We start from the raw sequence: 15,919 nt of genomic DNA on the forward strand, positions 1-15,919 counted from the left end.
GGCCTCACCCTGACAGGATGACACTGGCCTGCCGCCGGCACGGGCTCAGCGGATGGGCCGGAGCCCGGCGGAGGCGGGAGGTTTGCGGGGACGGCCTGGCTGGGGGGGGGGGTCCCCGCCGGGAGGGCGGCGGGGGCGGCATCGGGACCCCCCCAGCTCCCCGCCACGCCGCTCCCGCCCGGGGCCCCTAGGGGGCGCGCTGCTCCGGCGGGCCGCCGGCCGCGCGAGGCGAGGGGGCGGGCCTCGCACCGGCGGCGGGCGGTGATTGGCGGATGAGAAGCTATAAATAAGGGCGGGTGGCGGGGGACAAAGCAGTCTGCGCGGGACCGGCGGGCGGGCGGAGTTGGAGCGGCAGTGCGTCCCGCGGCTCTGCCACTTCCATCTGTGCTTTTTTTTTTTTCTAATTTTCTTAAAATTATTTTTATCTTTTTTGGGGGAAACCGAGTGTGTTTTGTTGTGTGTGGTTTTTTTTTTTTTTTTTCCTTTTATTGTGGCCGGCCGAGGGACTAAGCCGAGATCAATGAAGGAAAGAAGAGCGAGCCAGAAGTTATCGAGCAAGGCGGTGATGGATCCCAACCAGAACGTGAAGTGCAAGATCGTGGTAGTGGGGGACAGCCAGTGCGGGAAGACCGCGCTGCTCCACGTCTTCGCTAAGGACTGCTTTCCCGAGGTGGGGGGGCCGGGGCCGGGGCTGGGGCCGGGGCCGGGCGGCGGTGGGCGCGGGCTGACCGTGCGCTCTCTCCCGGCAGAGCTACGTCCCCACCGTCTTCGAGAACTACACGGCCAGCTTCGAGATCGACACGCAGCGCATCGAGCTCAGCCTGTGGGACACCTCGGGTGAGCGCTCCCCCGCGGCTCCCGGGGTGGGGGCGGGGGTGGGGGTGTATAGCGCCCATCGGTGAGGAAGGGCAGTCCCCGGGGCTAGGGAGGGGGTTATAGCGCCCGTCGGTGAGGAGCGGCAGCCCGCGGGGGTGAGGGGGGGGTTGTAGCCTCCACCGGTGGGGGTGGGGGGTGGGGGGTTGTAACCCTCCCCGCAGCCCCTCACCGCCGCGTCGTGGCGGGTCTGCCTGCTTCCACATACGAGACCGGCGACCGCTTTTTATTTTTTTATTTTTTTTTTAACTCTGAGGTATACGTTAGCGATACATTTACTTGGGGAGGGAAAAGGGTGTGGGCAAGGCTCCAGGGGCGGTTTGCCAGCATTGCAGGGGCAGGCGGGCAGGGCAGGGGCAGCGTTCGCACCTGCCCGGCTGGGAGTTGCCGCTGTGGCGCTGCGGGGCCACCGCTGCTGCGGAACCCCCGCTTTGCCCCCTGGAAGAGTGACGAGGTGTTTAGATATGTTAATGGTAAATTACATCAGCTCACCTTTGAGTTCCTTGTAGCCTCCTCTCTCGTGCCTGTTTGGCTTTTTTACAATATACAGGACTTTCCCCCTGTGTTTTAGAGTCTAAAGGCAGGAGGGATGGGGGCAGTTAGGCACCTCTGGCCCTCTGAGGGTGCGAGGGGGACCCATCCTTTTCTACATACTAAGATCAGTGCTTAAGGTCCTCGTCGTTCTTCCCGTTGTACCTTCAGAGGCTGTGGCAAAAAGTGTCTCTTGTGCTTTGGGGTGCTTGGCCGTCTTGTGCCCCTCTGGGTCCTGCTGGCATTGGTAGCTGGGCTGAGCTTGGTGCCGGGGTGAGGGTGCACCCCTGAACTTGCCTGCTGGGTGCTGGAGGGGGGTGCGGGTCCCTGCCGCTCAGGGACTGAGGGTGCTGGGAGAGGTGCTCGGGTGAATGACCCCGCTAACAACGTTACTCTGCAGAAACGATAGGGAAAAAGCTGGAGGAACTTGACAGAACATGCAAGCCCTTTCTTCTGTAGACATGTTGTGTAGATGGCTTGTTCGTGTTGAATTTACACCAGCAGTTCCTTCTAAATATGACAGCAGTCCTTTTACCAGTAACTAAGATGTTAATCCCTTTAAAAAAAAGTTTAGGCAGTGAGTTGGCTTTTCCCTTGCTGTTAAGGAAATGATTCCAAATTCTTGCAACACAATTACTGGGAAACGGCAGTCTCTCTGCCCACAACCAGTATCAGCTTAGCTCTGAACTGATTTTTTTTCTTCATCTTATGCCAAGTAAGACTTGCAGACTTCTAGAGTGTCTCTGGTTTGAGCTTTCATCCTGATTACTAAACTGGCTGTAACAAACTCCCATTGAGTAAGGGCTGCTTAAAAATTAATAGTTAGTTATTTTGGAAAATTTTATCTTTAGCTATTGAAATACAACCCACAGGTTGTTTGACATGGGAAGGTTTGGAATCTGTATGTCAAAGGCTGGAGACACCTGTGTAATGAAATCATTCTGTAGCACTTCAAAAGACAAAAGCAGTGGAAGGAACACCTGCCAGCCTTTGTGTGTACATGATGTCCTCTCAGGCCTGGCCTGGGACTAGCAGAAAATTTGACTGAGTCAGAAGCTTAGGATCAAGTGGCTAGTTTGCAGTCTGAAACTGAAGAGGAAATGTTTGAAAGGTCCAGTGCTTGGTTTCTAAAGGTATTGCTGAACGTTGGATCCTCTGGTTGTGGGACTCTGCGGATGAAGACTTGTCTTCATAAACCGCCCTTCTCATAGACTGAAGAAGAAACACCCAAACCTATTAACCCCATGAAGAAGAAACCCAAACCTATTAACCCCGTGCAAAATCGCATCACCAGATAAGAGACATCAGAAGATAAGATAGTGTTTAAGCATTGTCTTAAATTCTTGATAATTTTTTACAAGTCATTGTCCTAGTCCTTTGCTGAATTAAAATAAATGTCTTAATGACACTTTTAAAGCAGGACTAGATTTAGTTAACTTATAAAAATATGACTGATTAAAAGCCAAATAATCATGGAACATGATGTCAGTTGCAACACAGGGGAGGTAATGGCTGGAGTCATTTGAGGTACTTCAGTGCCTCTTGGGGGAGGGATGAAAGGATGCTATTTAGCTGTTTTTGATTGCTGTATACTACAGATACTTATCAAGTCATCTTCAAAGTATTTAGTATCCATATTTAACCCTCTTCACTCTTTTCTAACTGGGAGCATGCAGCAGGTTGCCTTACGAATTGGTCCCTAACTTGACCTAAAGTAAGTGTCTGGTTTTTGCATTGAATCCTTTGAAGGGAAGGTACTGCCACTTAGAGCATTTTTTTGCTCCCTGAGAAAATGAGAGAAGCTGTAGGCATTGATTAAAACAGTCTTGAGCTAGGGTGAGAACAGGCCCTGCTGTCATGGTTTTGGGTTACAATCTTTTATATAATAACACACTTTTTACTAGAGGACTCTTAAGCCCAAAATGCAGGGAGTCATGCAATTGATAGAGCATTTTAAAGCTAGCTGTAAATTTATTGGGAAGGTTCTGTTGTATCTTGGATATGCCTGTAGAAATATGGGGCAAAACACTCTTACAAGTAAGAATGGAATGGGAAGATTCATTATTCAAATATTTTCTGGTACTGTCTAGTTCTGCAAGTCATTATAAGGATTTAAATTAGCCACAGCATTAAGGAAGGCACTTGCCAACTTGAATATCAATTGGCTTTTGGACTGCCAGCCCTTCTTTCAAAGCAGGAATGTCTGGTTGCAATCTAACTACATGATAAATTATTCCACTGTGTGGTAACGTAGTATGGCAGTCTTAAGTCTTAAGCTGTTTGGGAGCTGCATGCTTATTTTGCTAGGTAGAGTATTTGAAGTTTCAGGTTAAAGCTTCATCTTCTACTCTCATGGACGATGTGAAGAGTGCTTCTATGTTAGACCCTTTGTCTACCATCAGCATAGTCTAATGTATATTTACTGAGTTTTTGGCTTCTTCCCTTAAAAGTGACTACTTTGATATTTCTGTTTCTTGCTAGTACACTATGTGGCATAGAAATTATGTACCATTAATTATGTATACATACCTGTGTCTCCTTAAAACATATTTTAGGGTTTTTTTATTGGTTGAACTGTGGAAACTGTACTGGATACTCCAATAAAATAATTCTCAACAGGGCCAGAAATACATATACACTGCTGGGGATTAGCATATAATTAAATCCTGAAGGGCATTAGAGCTTAATCAAGTTAGCTTTACTTAGCTTTACTGTGGTTTGAATGTGTACAGTGTATTCCATGTCAATATAGAAACTTCATATTAATTATAAAGTTTTGTGCTGAAATCTTCCCAAAACCAACTGAAACATACAGGAATCAAAGTTACTGTTTCCCCAGGTTCTCTGGCAGTAAGCATCGTAAGGGAAATTTCAAATTTCTGTTTGCCTTCCAGTTAACTTTAAAGTTGGCTGTGTTGAGCTGTGTGGGTTTTTTTGGTTTTTTTTTTTTGTGGCAGAGTAGCAGTAACTAGTCTTTATAGGAGTTTTTTCCCCTTTAGAGGGGAAATAATTGATAACTGGGGATGCCAAGTCACCTGCCAAAGTCCTGTTTTCTGTTTGAGCTGTGGAAATGTAAACAATGCTATGATTATTGTAATAATCATGTGCTTAGAGATGACATGTTCTGGGATATTCACTATACAAATCACCTGCATTTTCTCCAAACAGCCAAGGTGGATTTGGAAGGAGGAAAGCAATCAGTAGTGAATCAGCTACTTAAAGTGGCCACTGCAGTATTTGATGTGTTTTCTATGCAGCTGATAATTAGTGAGCCCAAGGGTTTGAGAGTGAGAATGCTGCTGTTCATCTGTTGTTCTTTCAGTTGACTGGAGTCCAAAAGGCTACAAAGACTAATGCCTGATGGCTGCTTGGTGGTGTGTAAATAGTAAAGTCTTGCCTGCTACTGAGCACCACTTCCCTGAGAGCCCGCAGGCAAGCAGAGGCTGAACAGCGTGGTGAGCAAGGAGCTGCCCAGGTTCGGCTCTGTAGGTGGGACACGGGGCTGAACCCCTCCTGGTTGGGACTGGTGGCGGCTCTGGATCTTGCAGACACGTTAGGGCTTCAGCTCTCTGTGATCTAGCATCTTAACAGCAGTACTAAGCCATCAAAAAATTAAGTATGCTTTAACTTTTAACCATGTAATTCTGTTACTAAGATAGCAACACTGAAGTCTAAGCTTGGTATCTTCCGTGGACCAAAACCAACCATGTTGCTGGGGAGGGGTTTTATTTCAGTTTAAAAGCTGAATTTGTTTTGCTTTGCACAAAACATCAAGTTTTAGAAGTGGATATAATGCTTAAATTATTTTTGCTTAAATTATTTGTGCTGCCAAACAGATTAAAAAGGGGGATTGCATCTGGAATATACTTCCACTACAAAGTAAGACGAGCTACAACATTATCAGCAATTCCTTGGTAAAATTCATCTGTCCTTGATAAAAATGTTTTATTTTGTAGGGACAGAATTGCAAACACAAATAGGTGCTTTTTTTTTTGCTTCCCCACAAATACTGTAGCTGTAGCTCTACATTCTCCTTCTGTTCTCTAGGGTTGGCATGGCTTCAGATCTGCAGACTAAGTTGAAAAAGTGAGCAGCCTTACTGGGCTGTGCTCAAGTTCTCTGTTCAGACTTGAGCCTCATTCCTGAGATTCCTGGCTTCTGAGGGTTTCTCTGGGCGAAACGATGAAATGCCAGTTTGAATAGGCCCGCACAGTGAGGGCCGCAGCCCCTCTTTATTTGCGCAGTAATAAAGGTTCAGTTATTGCTGTTGAATGAGATCAGGAAATTTCCTTTGTTGATACTGCAGCCTGAGTAGTTTAAATGGTTCCCGTTTGTTCTGCCACACACTACCCTAAAGAAAAGGATGTGTCAAATATTTCTCCTAGCTTGCATCTGAGCAGGACTGCCTAGAAAAGCACACTTACTCTAGCTCAGCATCTTTAACAGGAGACGTTCAGAAGGAAAACCTAAAAAGAAAAACCCTCAAAACACACACAGCTACAGCTGACACAGTAGAAAGGAGTCTCTGGGGTGGAGGTGGTGACTGTATGTGTACATAAATACACGCTGGTGGACATACATGGTGTGTTGTATCCCTGAAAGACTGGTGAGTGAGAAGATAGGTATGTGTCTTAGGAATGAGTTTCTGGGTGAGGCTTTTCTGAGACTCCTTTCTAGCCAGCAACCGCTTGGCCAAGCATTAATGATCTTCAATCCTGCCCTTACTTGCAGGAGCTCGGTGGGGAGGTGAGCTAGCCAGGCCACAGCTCTCACCAGCGTGCGGGCTGGTGGCTGTGCACCAGTCTGTGCTTTCGCCAGTTTAATGCCACAGAGCAGTGCGGGTGGCTAGGTAACGGCACATCAATTTGTCTGTCCAGGGCAAGTAAATTGGCCCTGGGGCTCCAGGCTAAATAGCTTGGCCCTGAGGCCCCTGGATGGAGGCACTGTAATAGCAGTGCTGGAGATAGCTGGGGAATAATTAGTAGTGGAAAACACTTATTGATAATCACTGCGAGCAGAGCTGAAATGAATAGTTAACTACTGGTTAGCTCAGCTCACTTAAATGTCTTTCTAACATGTCATTTACCACTGAAGACACCTAACTGTTTTTTGGGTTTTTTTTTTTTGAAGAGCAGTTCTTGACAGCTGCCTCTTTGTTAGATTGACATCATTTATGAAGATAAGCATTTGAATAAAACAGTCTTGTTAAATTACCTTCTGCTACCTAGTTTGGTAATGCTTCATTCCCCATGTGTTACTCTTCATTTCAAAAACAACATTCTTGGGATTCTTGACTCCTTCCTTCCAGTATAAGCTGTCCAACTGAAGTCATCTGCGATACGTTCACACCGTTCCCCACTCTGCTTTGTGCAACAGCGTGAGCTGTCTGTCAGTTAAAAACTTGAGGAATTTCTCTAATCCAGTTAATAGTCTGCTCAGCCTCTGAGACCTTTACAGCCAATTAGTTCTAGATAGTTGCAAAAATAGGTGGTATAGCTAGCTGATAACCCCAACGCTCTTGAAAGCTGTATTCCTGTTGCATATGTTCTGTGCTATATTTTAGGTTCATGAGAAAAATACAGAAATAAGAATGCATAACTAAGAAAATGAATTTTAAGTTGCAGGCACGCAGTTTAAAGCCCTAGGCCTTATCCTGTTGGACTATTTAACTGTTCTAAGTAGCCTTCCAAATTAGAAGTGAATTCTCCTCAGTAAGTGAAAACTTCAGCAGAGTTAAGGCCAAACCAAATGGTACTACCTAGAAAAAAAAGGAAGATTTCCATCCCGCCACCCCGCACTCCCAACCTGTTACAGATTTACCAAATGACCAAAATGAGATTTCTGACTCTGGAGATGTTTCTAACTTTGCACATCATGACAATTCTTAAAGAAAACAGCGTACCCCTCAACAGATCTGGAAGTAAAACCTGCTCAAAGTGCAAAATTGGGTCTATTCCTGTTCCATCAGATTACTAATTTGCTTTGATCTCGTTGATAAGAACTTGTTTTATGGGCTAAACATAAACATTTAGTGCAAGCATGTATCGGTTTACAGATTGAGGCTTTTTTGTGACAGATAACTTGCGTGCCTGCCTTTAGGGCTGGGATTCTTCCCTGTTGGAATACTGCAACCAATGCTTTGCTTTGAAGCAAGAGTTTCTTCTAAAAATTGCAGATATTCATGACAACTAAAGATGCTTTTTGCACTTGGAACTATTTGTTTTAAATTAAATGTTAGAAGAAACAAAATGGATTTATTTCAAAACTTTCTGAATTTTTCCCATGAAAGCACAACTGTGACAAATCTGCTTTGCAGAAGCCTTTTGGATGTCAAGGATTTGTTCTCAAAAGTCAAATCCCTGCACATTAATGCTGGGACTTAAACTTGGGCTGACCTGATTTCCCTTAACTTGTTATTGGGGGCATCACAAGCTTTTATGGGACATGGGTCACTGGGGTGCCATCACTCTTAATTACTTGGGAAAGCTGTTGCATTTGTAGGTGAGAAACAAAAGGAAAGTAGGGAAATGAGCAACTGCAATGAGCCTTTTGGGAATGCAGTGCTGTTGAAGAAATGATGGTAGCTGGGTGCTACTGAAGAGCCTTCACTGAAAACCCCTCTAATCGTTCTGAATAAGCTTGAATGACTGCAGAAAGTGAAAAATACAAACTAATAAACATGTTGTTTGTTTCCCTGCAGGGTCTCCTTATTATGACAATGTTCGCCCGCTCTCCTATCCAGATTCTGATGCTGTCCTGATCTGCTTTGACATCAGTCGGCCAGAAACTCTTGACAGTGTGCTAAAGAAGGCAAGTGTTCGAGAAACATTTGAGTACAGAGCTGTTTGAGTAGCTTGTCATTAAATCTCTGAAGAGCGGTGCTGTTTCTTATATTAGAAACGTTGGTTTGTTTCTTTTAATGGAGAAATGACTGGACCGTGCTTTGCACTGCTAGAATTTGTTTGAAAGGGATGAATGTTAATTGAAAACAAGAAGTCTTTAATGGATGCTTAGGGGTGAAGTAAATTCTCATTCCTCAGCTTTTAACCAGCAGTGAATTGTTCAGGGTGGTGTGAGGTGCAGGGCTGGGTGCAGCAAGAATTTGTCTCTTGCATTATATTCCTATAACAGACAAGATTGAGAAACTTTGCCATGTTGCAAAGACAGTTAATACATGCCTGCCAAGTGTTTGGGCTTTTGTCATGGCTTTACATAATTTCTCAGCCTGAAGTTAGAAGGAGCCAGTGACAGATGCCTCTGGAAGCCACTGAAAGTCCAAGCAGTGGCATGGAAATGCAATCCTGACCAAACTTCAGAATTTTTCACAGGCTCAGTGATCTGAGATTCAATGCCAGACTCCCGGACTTAAAACATGGAATTTTCATAATCAAGCTCTGTGTTTGCAGAGGTGGTCCTGGTCCTCTTCTTGGTCACTGAGCATGACTCAACTTTGCAGTGTTGTCTTTAAGGCTTACTGACCTGAAGTTCCTTTTTTCTGTAGCTGGGGCTGGTGATTTTTGTGTCACTGGGAATAAAGTGGCATACAATGCTCTGAATAATCTACAGAAAATAGTTAGAAGACATTTCTCTCAGCTACTAACTGTGCCAACAAGCATCTAGAACTGTCTTTCTCATTTCTGTCCATGATAATGTTGGTTAATATACTGTTGCTTAATTCTGCAAGAGTTTTCTCTTAATATGCTTTTAAACTTGGATTATATCCTTAAGTTTTTACGGATTGTATGATCTGTTCAAGTTATGCTGGGAATTTTTTTGCCTTTCTTGTGTTCTCAAAATAACCACGTAGAGGAAGAAACCCCAGAAATATATCACATGTTCTGTATGAGGGGTTTATTACTGGCTCAGAATAGCTGAACCCTTGACAGATTCATGTAGTTTTAGGTGTGAGGGTGTAGCCATGAGCCAGTATATAGCAGTGCTAATTTTGTGGTCATATAAGACCTACCTCTGTAGCTCTGTCTTGAGGAACCATTGAATTTGGTGACACTGGCTTTCGTTGGTTCCTGTCTGCAAATGGCAATGGCTGGGTGTTTACCGCTTGTGAGGTGCGACAGGTCTGCAGACCTTTACTCATGTAGGTAAACAATCTCAAGTCATTCCCTCTTGATTAGTAAGTCAGTGGAATTAGTGAGTGTATGAGATTGTAAGATTTCATCTGCAACCGGATTCTGCTGGAACTGATGCCTTTAGAAATTAGCTTGAAGGTAGATAAAACTATTACATAAGAGTATTTCCATGTAAAATGTCATGACTTATTAAACTTAATCTTGTATCCGTTGCTGCTTTGGATTTAAACATTCAACTACTCGAGTATAACAACCACCTAACATTTTACAGTGGAAAGGTGAAATCCAGGAGTTTTGTCCAAACACCAAAATGCTTCTGGTTGGTTGCAAGTCAGATCTGCGCACAGATGTGAGCACGCTAGTGGAGCTTTCCAATCACAGGCAGACACCAGTGTCCTACGATCAGGTATGTGCCACATCTATCCTTGTACTTAGGGGTGAAAGATAAGACTCTTCTATCACTGCAGCCATCTTTAGGAACAGCTTCTCCCAGCGTTGACATGAGTGCTTCCTAGAAGGCAGATGGGCATACTCTACTACTAGACTAAGGTGAATTTGAAAGGTCTTATGAGTAAAGGCAAAGCCTACCTGTAGGCTGGATGCAGCAAAAAATGATGCAGCTCCACAACGTATACTTTAAGTGTCATAAAATTGTAGCCTTATTAGTTGCAAAGAGCCTTTTAAGTGAGTTGGAAATAAACTTCTTGCTTTTCTGGGCCTACAGAGGCCAAAACAGTAACTGAGAGGTGACATGTCCCATTTATTTACTGATAAATTGGTAAAATTGTTGTCTTCAGACGTTAGATTTGAATGTCATTCATTTGATGTTAAGCATCTTGACAAGTATTGCATATAATGTCCCCTTTAAAATCCTGTTGCCTTAAAACACCTGTAAGGACACTCTAGCTCCCTCGGAAGGTGGCAGCAAATCCAGAAAGCATCTTAATTCTTGGCAGCAGCTTTCTGCTGCTGGGGAAGTGAGAAGCTTGCAGCCAGCCATCAGGGGAATAGAGAAGCCAAGGTGAAAAGGAAAAGAATCAGGCCATGGGAGAGCAGGAGGCAGAGAACAAGGGAAAACTGGTCTTGAAGGTAAACTTCCCCTTATTTTGTGTATTCTCTATATAATGTGTGTTATTACTCACATGTGTCTATCATACGTTGCAGCTGAATCAGTGATGGTTTCAGATACACCCTGCAGGGTGTAAGAGCGAGAATGGTATCTCCAGATGTGACTTTATCTAGTCTGTATATCCTATGCTATCAAACAGTTTTTGATGCTTTATCCACAGCCTCAGGTTTTCCAAACCAGCAGCTCCTAGCAATTAGCAATTGCTAATAATGCAGCCTCCTACAGCACGTTTAAATTGGAAAATGCAAAGAGATCATAAAGTGATTATCTTGATTAAAATAAAGCATGGGATGTTGTACCGTGATGGCTTATGCTGCTTATGGCGTTTTTCTACATTTCACACAGTAAATATCTCTCCATCTCAGACAGTTTTGTATGAAACTAAATGCCAGGTTTTTACCTTAGTGTAAAATGATTCAGAAGTGTCCTTTAATCCTGCTTGTTGCAGATGATGTCATCATAGTTAAAGACCACCACTGTTGCATGTATGCATTAATGTTGTTCAGCTTCAGAGCTGTGATTTTGCATACTATTTTTTTAATATTAAAAACTTCAAAGGAAATAGTCCGCCACTTACTGCATACATAAGTTCATGTATTACTTTTTTTACAGTGCTTCAGTAAAATCACCAAGTCTCATGATGGATAGTGATCAAAAAATCTAGTGACAAGTGGATTTATACCCTGGAGTTGAAGATTCACATCTCCTCTGGTGTCACAGCTGAGCCCGCAGTCCTTAGGAACAGGAGTCTGCTGAAGACAAAGGGCTAAGCCAGGAGCTTTTACTTTGGCAGCCAAAGGGAAAATTGTATGTGTTACAGGGAAGGTCATACTTAGCAGACTCCCATAATTCCATCTGAATGTAAGCAAAAGCTTGGACGGAGCCATGGTTGTATCTTCTGGTTGCCCAGTCCCTCCCTGGTGGCATGAAGCAACCCTCCTCTGGTAGTTGTAGGAAAGGATCCTCTGGGCTCGAGATACGCAGCTTATTTTTAAATTCCCTTGCCTTGTTAAGTCAACATGGGATCAAAGAACTTACTGGTGTTTTCCACATTGCTCTTAACTTCATAAGTTTGGGAGGGTAAGGAGAGTTGATGGCGACGCCCTGCCTCCAGTATGCTAGCCAGTTTCCAGTCAGCTAGTCAGCTGCACCTGAGCAAACATTTCTGTGACTGAGGTATAGGCTAGGCTTGGTTCATAGGATGTTTGACTGTGGGGAGGGCTGGGCCTATGGACTAACACTCCTTTATCAGCCACTCCCACTGACAATTGATAAGATGGCAGCCGCATCACTGCAGTGTAAACAGGGCACGCTGGAGACTAAACAGATGGGTCCAAATAGGCGAGTGCTGTCGACCTGGCACTAGAGCAGAGAGGAGGGGTTGGGCTGACTTGTGCCTGTATCTCAGGTCCCCTGAATATGTGAGGAGTGGCACATCAAGGATGTGGTTGGATTTCGTAACTTACAAAAAAGTCATCCATCAGAAGTAAAATTCCATTCAAAGAACTCCATTTTTTTCCATACAATGCTGTATTGTCTTCCAGTAGCAAAATGCACAACAGGATACCAGGGTGTTGTCATCTTCTGGAATTGCGTAGTGTTTTCCTTGTGCTGCTGGAACAAATATCCCTGCTTTGACTTCTAATGCACTTAAAATCAAAAAGGAAGGGCTTGTGTAACTGCTAATGTCATTTTTTTCTTTTTTTTTTTTTTGGCCTGTTTCCTTAGCTACAAGTTGATATAACTATCCCTGACTCAGAAACCCACAGCACGTTTCCCTACAAACTTTGCCTCCTTCGTGGAGATGCAGCACAGCTCCGCTCCAGGTCAGGGGCACACTGGCCAGCCCTTAAGGCAGTCAGAATACATTTTGGGAGATAGCAGGCTTAAATCTGGAAGCTGCCAGGTTCGGGCCTTTCCCGGCGAGCACGTGGTTCACAGATGCGAGATAAGGTGTAAGGGTGAAACTGCTAAATAGGTCCTACTAATACTCTTCTGGCTTTCTGCAGTTGTTTGCAGGTCGCTGAGCTTATCTTCTCTCTTTGAATTTGTATTTATCATCATAGGAGATAATGCTTGGATACTTGTTCACTGCATCTTGGAACCAAAGCTCTGTTTGTTTTGCAAAATTAGCTGCTGGCTGTAGTGCTGGAGCGTTAGCTTTGGTTTTCACAAAACATTGTATATGGAAAACAGTGCTGAAAAGTAATTGTATTGTTTGCTTTGGCACTCTGCAGAAACTTGGTATTGATCGCATGTGCTTTTTTTCCCTTAGGGTGCAAATATGGCCAAACAGATTGGAGCGGCTACGTATATTGAATGCTCAGCCTTACAGTCAGAAAACAGTGTCAGAGACATTTTTCATGTTGCCACCTTGGCGTGTGTGAATAAAACAAATAAAAATGTTAAACGAAACAAATCGCAGAGGGCAACAAAGCGAATTTCACACATGCCTGGCAGGCCAGAACTTTCCACAGTGGCGACGGACTTGCGAAAGGACAAAGCAAAGAGTTGCACGGTGATGTGAAGGACCTTGATTTCCTGGAGAAGGAGGAAGAGAGCGTCTGGGAGGGGTGGAGGCTCAATGAAGTACACAGCCACATGGTATTTAACGAGGGCTTATGCCAGTGCTTTAACCGAGACTTCACCTGTTGTGTGAGACTGTACTTAGGAACTGAGCAGCGAGAAGAAATGGCTCTAAATGAGGTGGCATCAGGAAATATGTTGAAGAAAATGCCAAAAAGATAAAAAAAGGGAAAATGTTTGAATGTGCTGATAAAAGAGTGAATGGGAAGATAACGCTGCGAAGGAGAGAGATGTCATTGACAGTGCTTGTTTCTTTCATTAATGCTCTACTCCTGGATGCTACCACTTTGATTTCATTAAAATAATACTTTAATGTTTTTTTAAAGACTTCACTCTTAATATGCCCTCCTTATTAAGGAACTATCCCTGTGACCTTATAGTTGGTTTTCCAAAGGATATGATCTAATTTTTTTTTTTTAGTAGCTCATCATTAAAATGGAGAGTATACTGAGGCCTGTGTGTCACTTAGAGGAAAACACTGTATGTGAGAAGTCTGGAGTTTTGCCTTCCTGAGACGGCAGCACAAGCTATGTTTGAGCACGCTGGTAATGAAGACAACAGTTTGAGAGTTCCCAGTATTATAGGTGCCCTTGCACTGTGGAAATGAAATGGATCAAATTGAGGTGTGGGGGCAAACTACCTGCCTGTTGCAGGACCTGTGACTTTCCATTCCTCTTTGTGATTGTAATTTAGAGTGGAAATGATCTCCAGTTCTGGTGTACTGTGTGGGTATGTCGCTGTAGGTTCAAGTGAAAGGTGCTCAGAGCTATGATGACAAACGATCCTTAATTTTATGACCGTGATAATTTGTTAAGCCTTACTGCCCATCTGGGGAAGCCTTGAGACTCCTACTTCTGCTAGCAGTTGGAGAGCTGGGTAGATCCCAGGATCTAGCTCTCTGTAAATGCTACAGAGAGGTGCTATTCTGTGATGTGGTTCACTGCAATTATCTTTGCAAAAAAACCAAGAATCTGCAAATGAGCCAGCAGAGTCAGGTTATCTTTTGTGATGCTCTTACTTGTGAGGCAGCCGTCTCTCACTGCAGACTGCATTTGCTCGTGGTGAGGAAATGGGGTCTGAGGAACTGTGACGCCTTAAGGGGTCCCCAGTGGAAACTGGATACTGCCTTTAGTCTTTAAGATCAATAAATGTGTATCCAGACAACAATCATGAAACATCAGTGAACCAGTTAAGTCAAACTCCTTTTCGCTTATTGAATAGTTAGTGAAATAAATCGGCCTTTAAAACGGTTTGTAACTGCTTACTGACTGACTTAACTTCATAGCTTCTCTCAAAAGAAGGATACTGTAAGCTCTAACCAGCGTGTCTATCGCTTGTTGAGGACAAGCGTTTTGTTCCCAAGGTTAATGCTTCATTTTTGAAGTGTTAAAGCTGTGTTTGTGACAACTTGCGCAAAGGGTAAAGGGTTACCATAATTAAAACTGTTCTGTGTGTTTTCGGCACTTTGTTTCATCTGATAAGAAAAAAAACACCCATTCCAATTATTTCCCACAAAAAGACATTTTTACTACCGTAATAAGCTTTTGACTGATGCAACAGTGCGCTTAGGGCAGTATTACAAAATAGCTGGTAAGTGCTTTCTGTATTTAAATATTGTGGAAAAAATAAGTTATAACTGTTATAAAGCAGGACATTCATTACTTTTTTTTTAATTGTTGAAGTCACTTTGTATGTTTGGTTAATGTTTCTGCAGTATTTATTAAAATACCATTTTTTCTTTGAATTAAAAAAAAAAGTAATTGACTTGTAGTGGAAATGGCCTTTGTGTGTGTTAGTTCATTCATACTTGTGTGCTTTGGACGTAATTGCAGTGAGGTACAGGCCAGGCGTAGCTGGGAATCAGGATGTGATTTGAATAGCAATCCATCTTACCTTGCTGAGAGCCTTTTGGGTTCTTTGGCATTACATTTTTGTAGTGCGAGTTACTTACCTGAGTTGCATTTCCCAAAAATGGCAGAGGAGACCGGAGCAAGCAAAATGGAGTTTGCTTTGCCTCTGAAGCATTGAGTGACACTTGTAAAAAGGTTTCATGTGTTCAGGTTGTTCCTAGGAACTGTTCTTTGCTGCCTGCTGTGAGTCCAGCACAGACAGACCTTCCTAACCAAAGGGATATGCCCATTCTCTGTCACTGCTGGGACGTTGTGGTTGCTGTGGCTCCTCTTGGAAGAGCTGTCCTGACACACCAGCTCTGCTGGGTGTTGGGCTCCCATTTGAACATAGGACATGATGCTGAGTGCAGCCAGAGTCGTTGTTCTCACCACCCTTGCAAGGCTCCTCTTCCCCCTTGTAAAGTCAATGCAAGAGAGCTTCCAAGCATCTTGCTTTCAAGTCTATTGAAGCATGTGTGTTTTCTCTACACCTCTCAAGTCAGGCAGAAGTCCCAGCAGTTGCTTTACCCTGTACTGACCTGATCATCCTTTCCTACTTCTGGTGACAAACCAGGTTTCTTCCTAGGTTTTGTAGATGCTGTAGTAGGTGAGTGAAGGCCTCCCTGTGCAAGAAGGCAGCCTGTGCTGGTGGGAGGGTGCTGGGGTGGGTCTGTGGTGTCACTGCCAGCAGCTTGGTGAGTTCCTGGGGACCCCTGTCCTCTACATCCTTGCAACACCAGCCCTGCAGCAGCTCCTCTTGGAGCTGGAGGTGGCCTCTGGCAGCATGCAGCTGGGGTGCAGAAACACCCTTGGTGAGGCTGCAG

The 15,919-nt window shown here is 44.1% G+C and overlaps 1 protein-coding gene across 1 annotated transcript; it reads left to right on the plus strand.

Annotated features, from left to right (window-relative positions):
* Nucleotides 1–332: 332 nt before the first annotated feature.
* On the plus strand, nt 333–14,970 carry RND3 (Rho family GTPase 3). The gene is made up of 5 exons (XM_040604715.1): nt 333–670; nt 750–837; nt 8,105–8,214; nt 9,763–9,897; nt 12,896–14,970. The coding sequence occupies exons 1-5, from the start codon at nt 521–523 to the stop codon at nt 13,145–13,147; spliced, it is 735 nt and encodes a 244-aa protein (XP_040460649.1). The 5' UTR covers nt 333–520; the 3' UTR covers nt 13,148–14,970.
* Nucleotides 14,971–15,919: the final 949 nt, after the last annotated feature.

This window comes from Falco naumanni, chromosome 8 (genome assembly GCF_017639655.2).
Source record: "Falco naumanni isolate bFalNau1 chromosome 8, bFalNau1.pat, whole genome shotgun sequence".
In the NCBI taxonomy this organism is placed as follows: Eukaryota; Metazoa; Chordata; class Aves; order Falconiformes; family Falconidae; genus Falco; species Falco naumanni.

What these genes read in the sequence shown, in the direction of transcription:
- RND3 (XM_040604715.1), top strand. Translation starts at nt 521, where the DNA reads ATGAAGGAAAGAAGAGCGAGCCAGAAGTTATCGAGCAAGGCGGTGATG. An exon ending in CAGCCTGTGGGACACCTCGG is followed by an intron (nt 838 to 8,104) that starts GTGAGCGCTCCC and finishes GTTTCCCTGCAG; the next exon opens with GGTCTCCTTATTATGACAAT. An exon ending in TTGACAGTGTGCTAAAGAAG is followed by an intron (nt 8,215 to 9,762) that starts GCAAGTGTTCGA and finishes AACATTTTACAG; the next exon opens with TGGAAAGGTGAAATCCAGGA.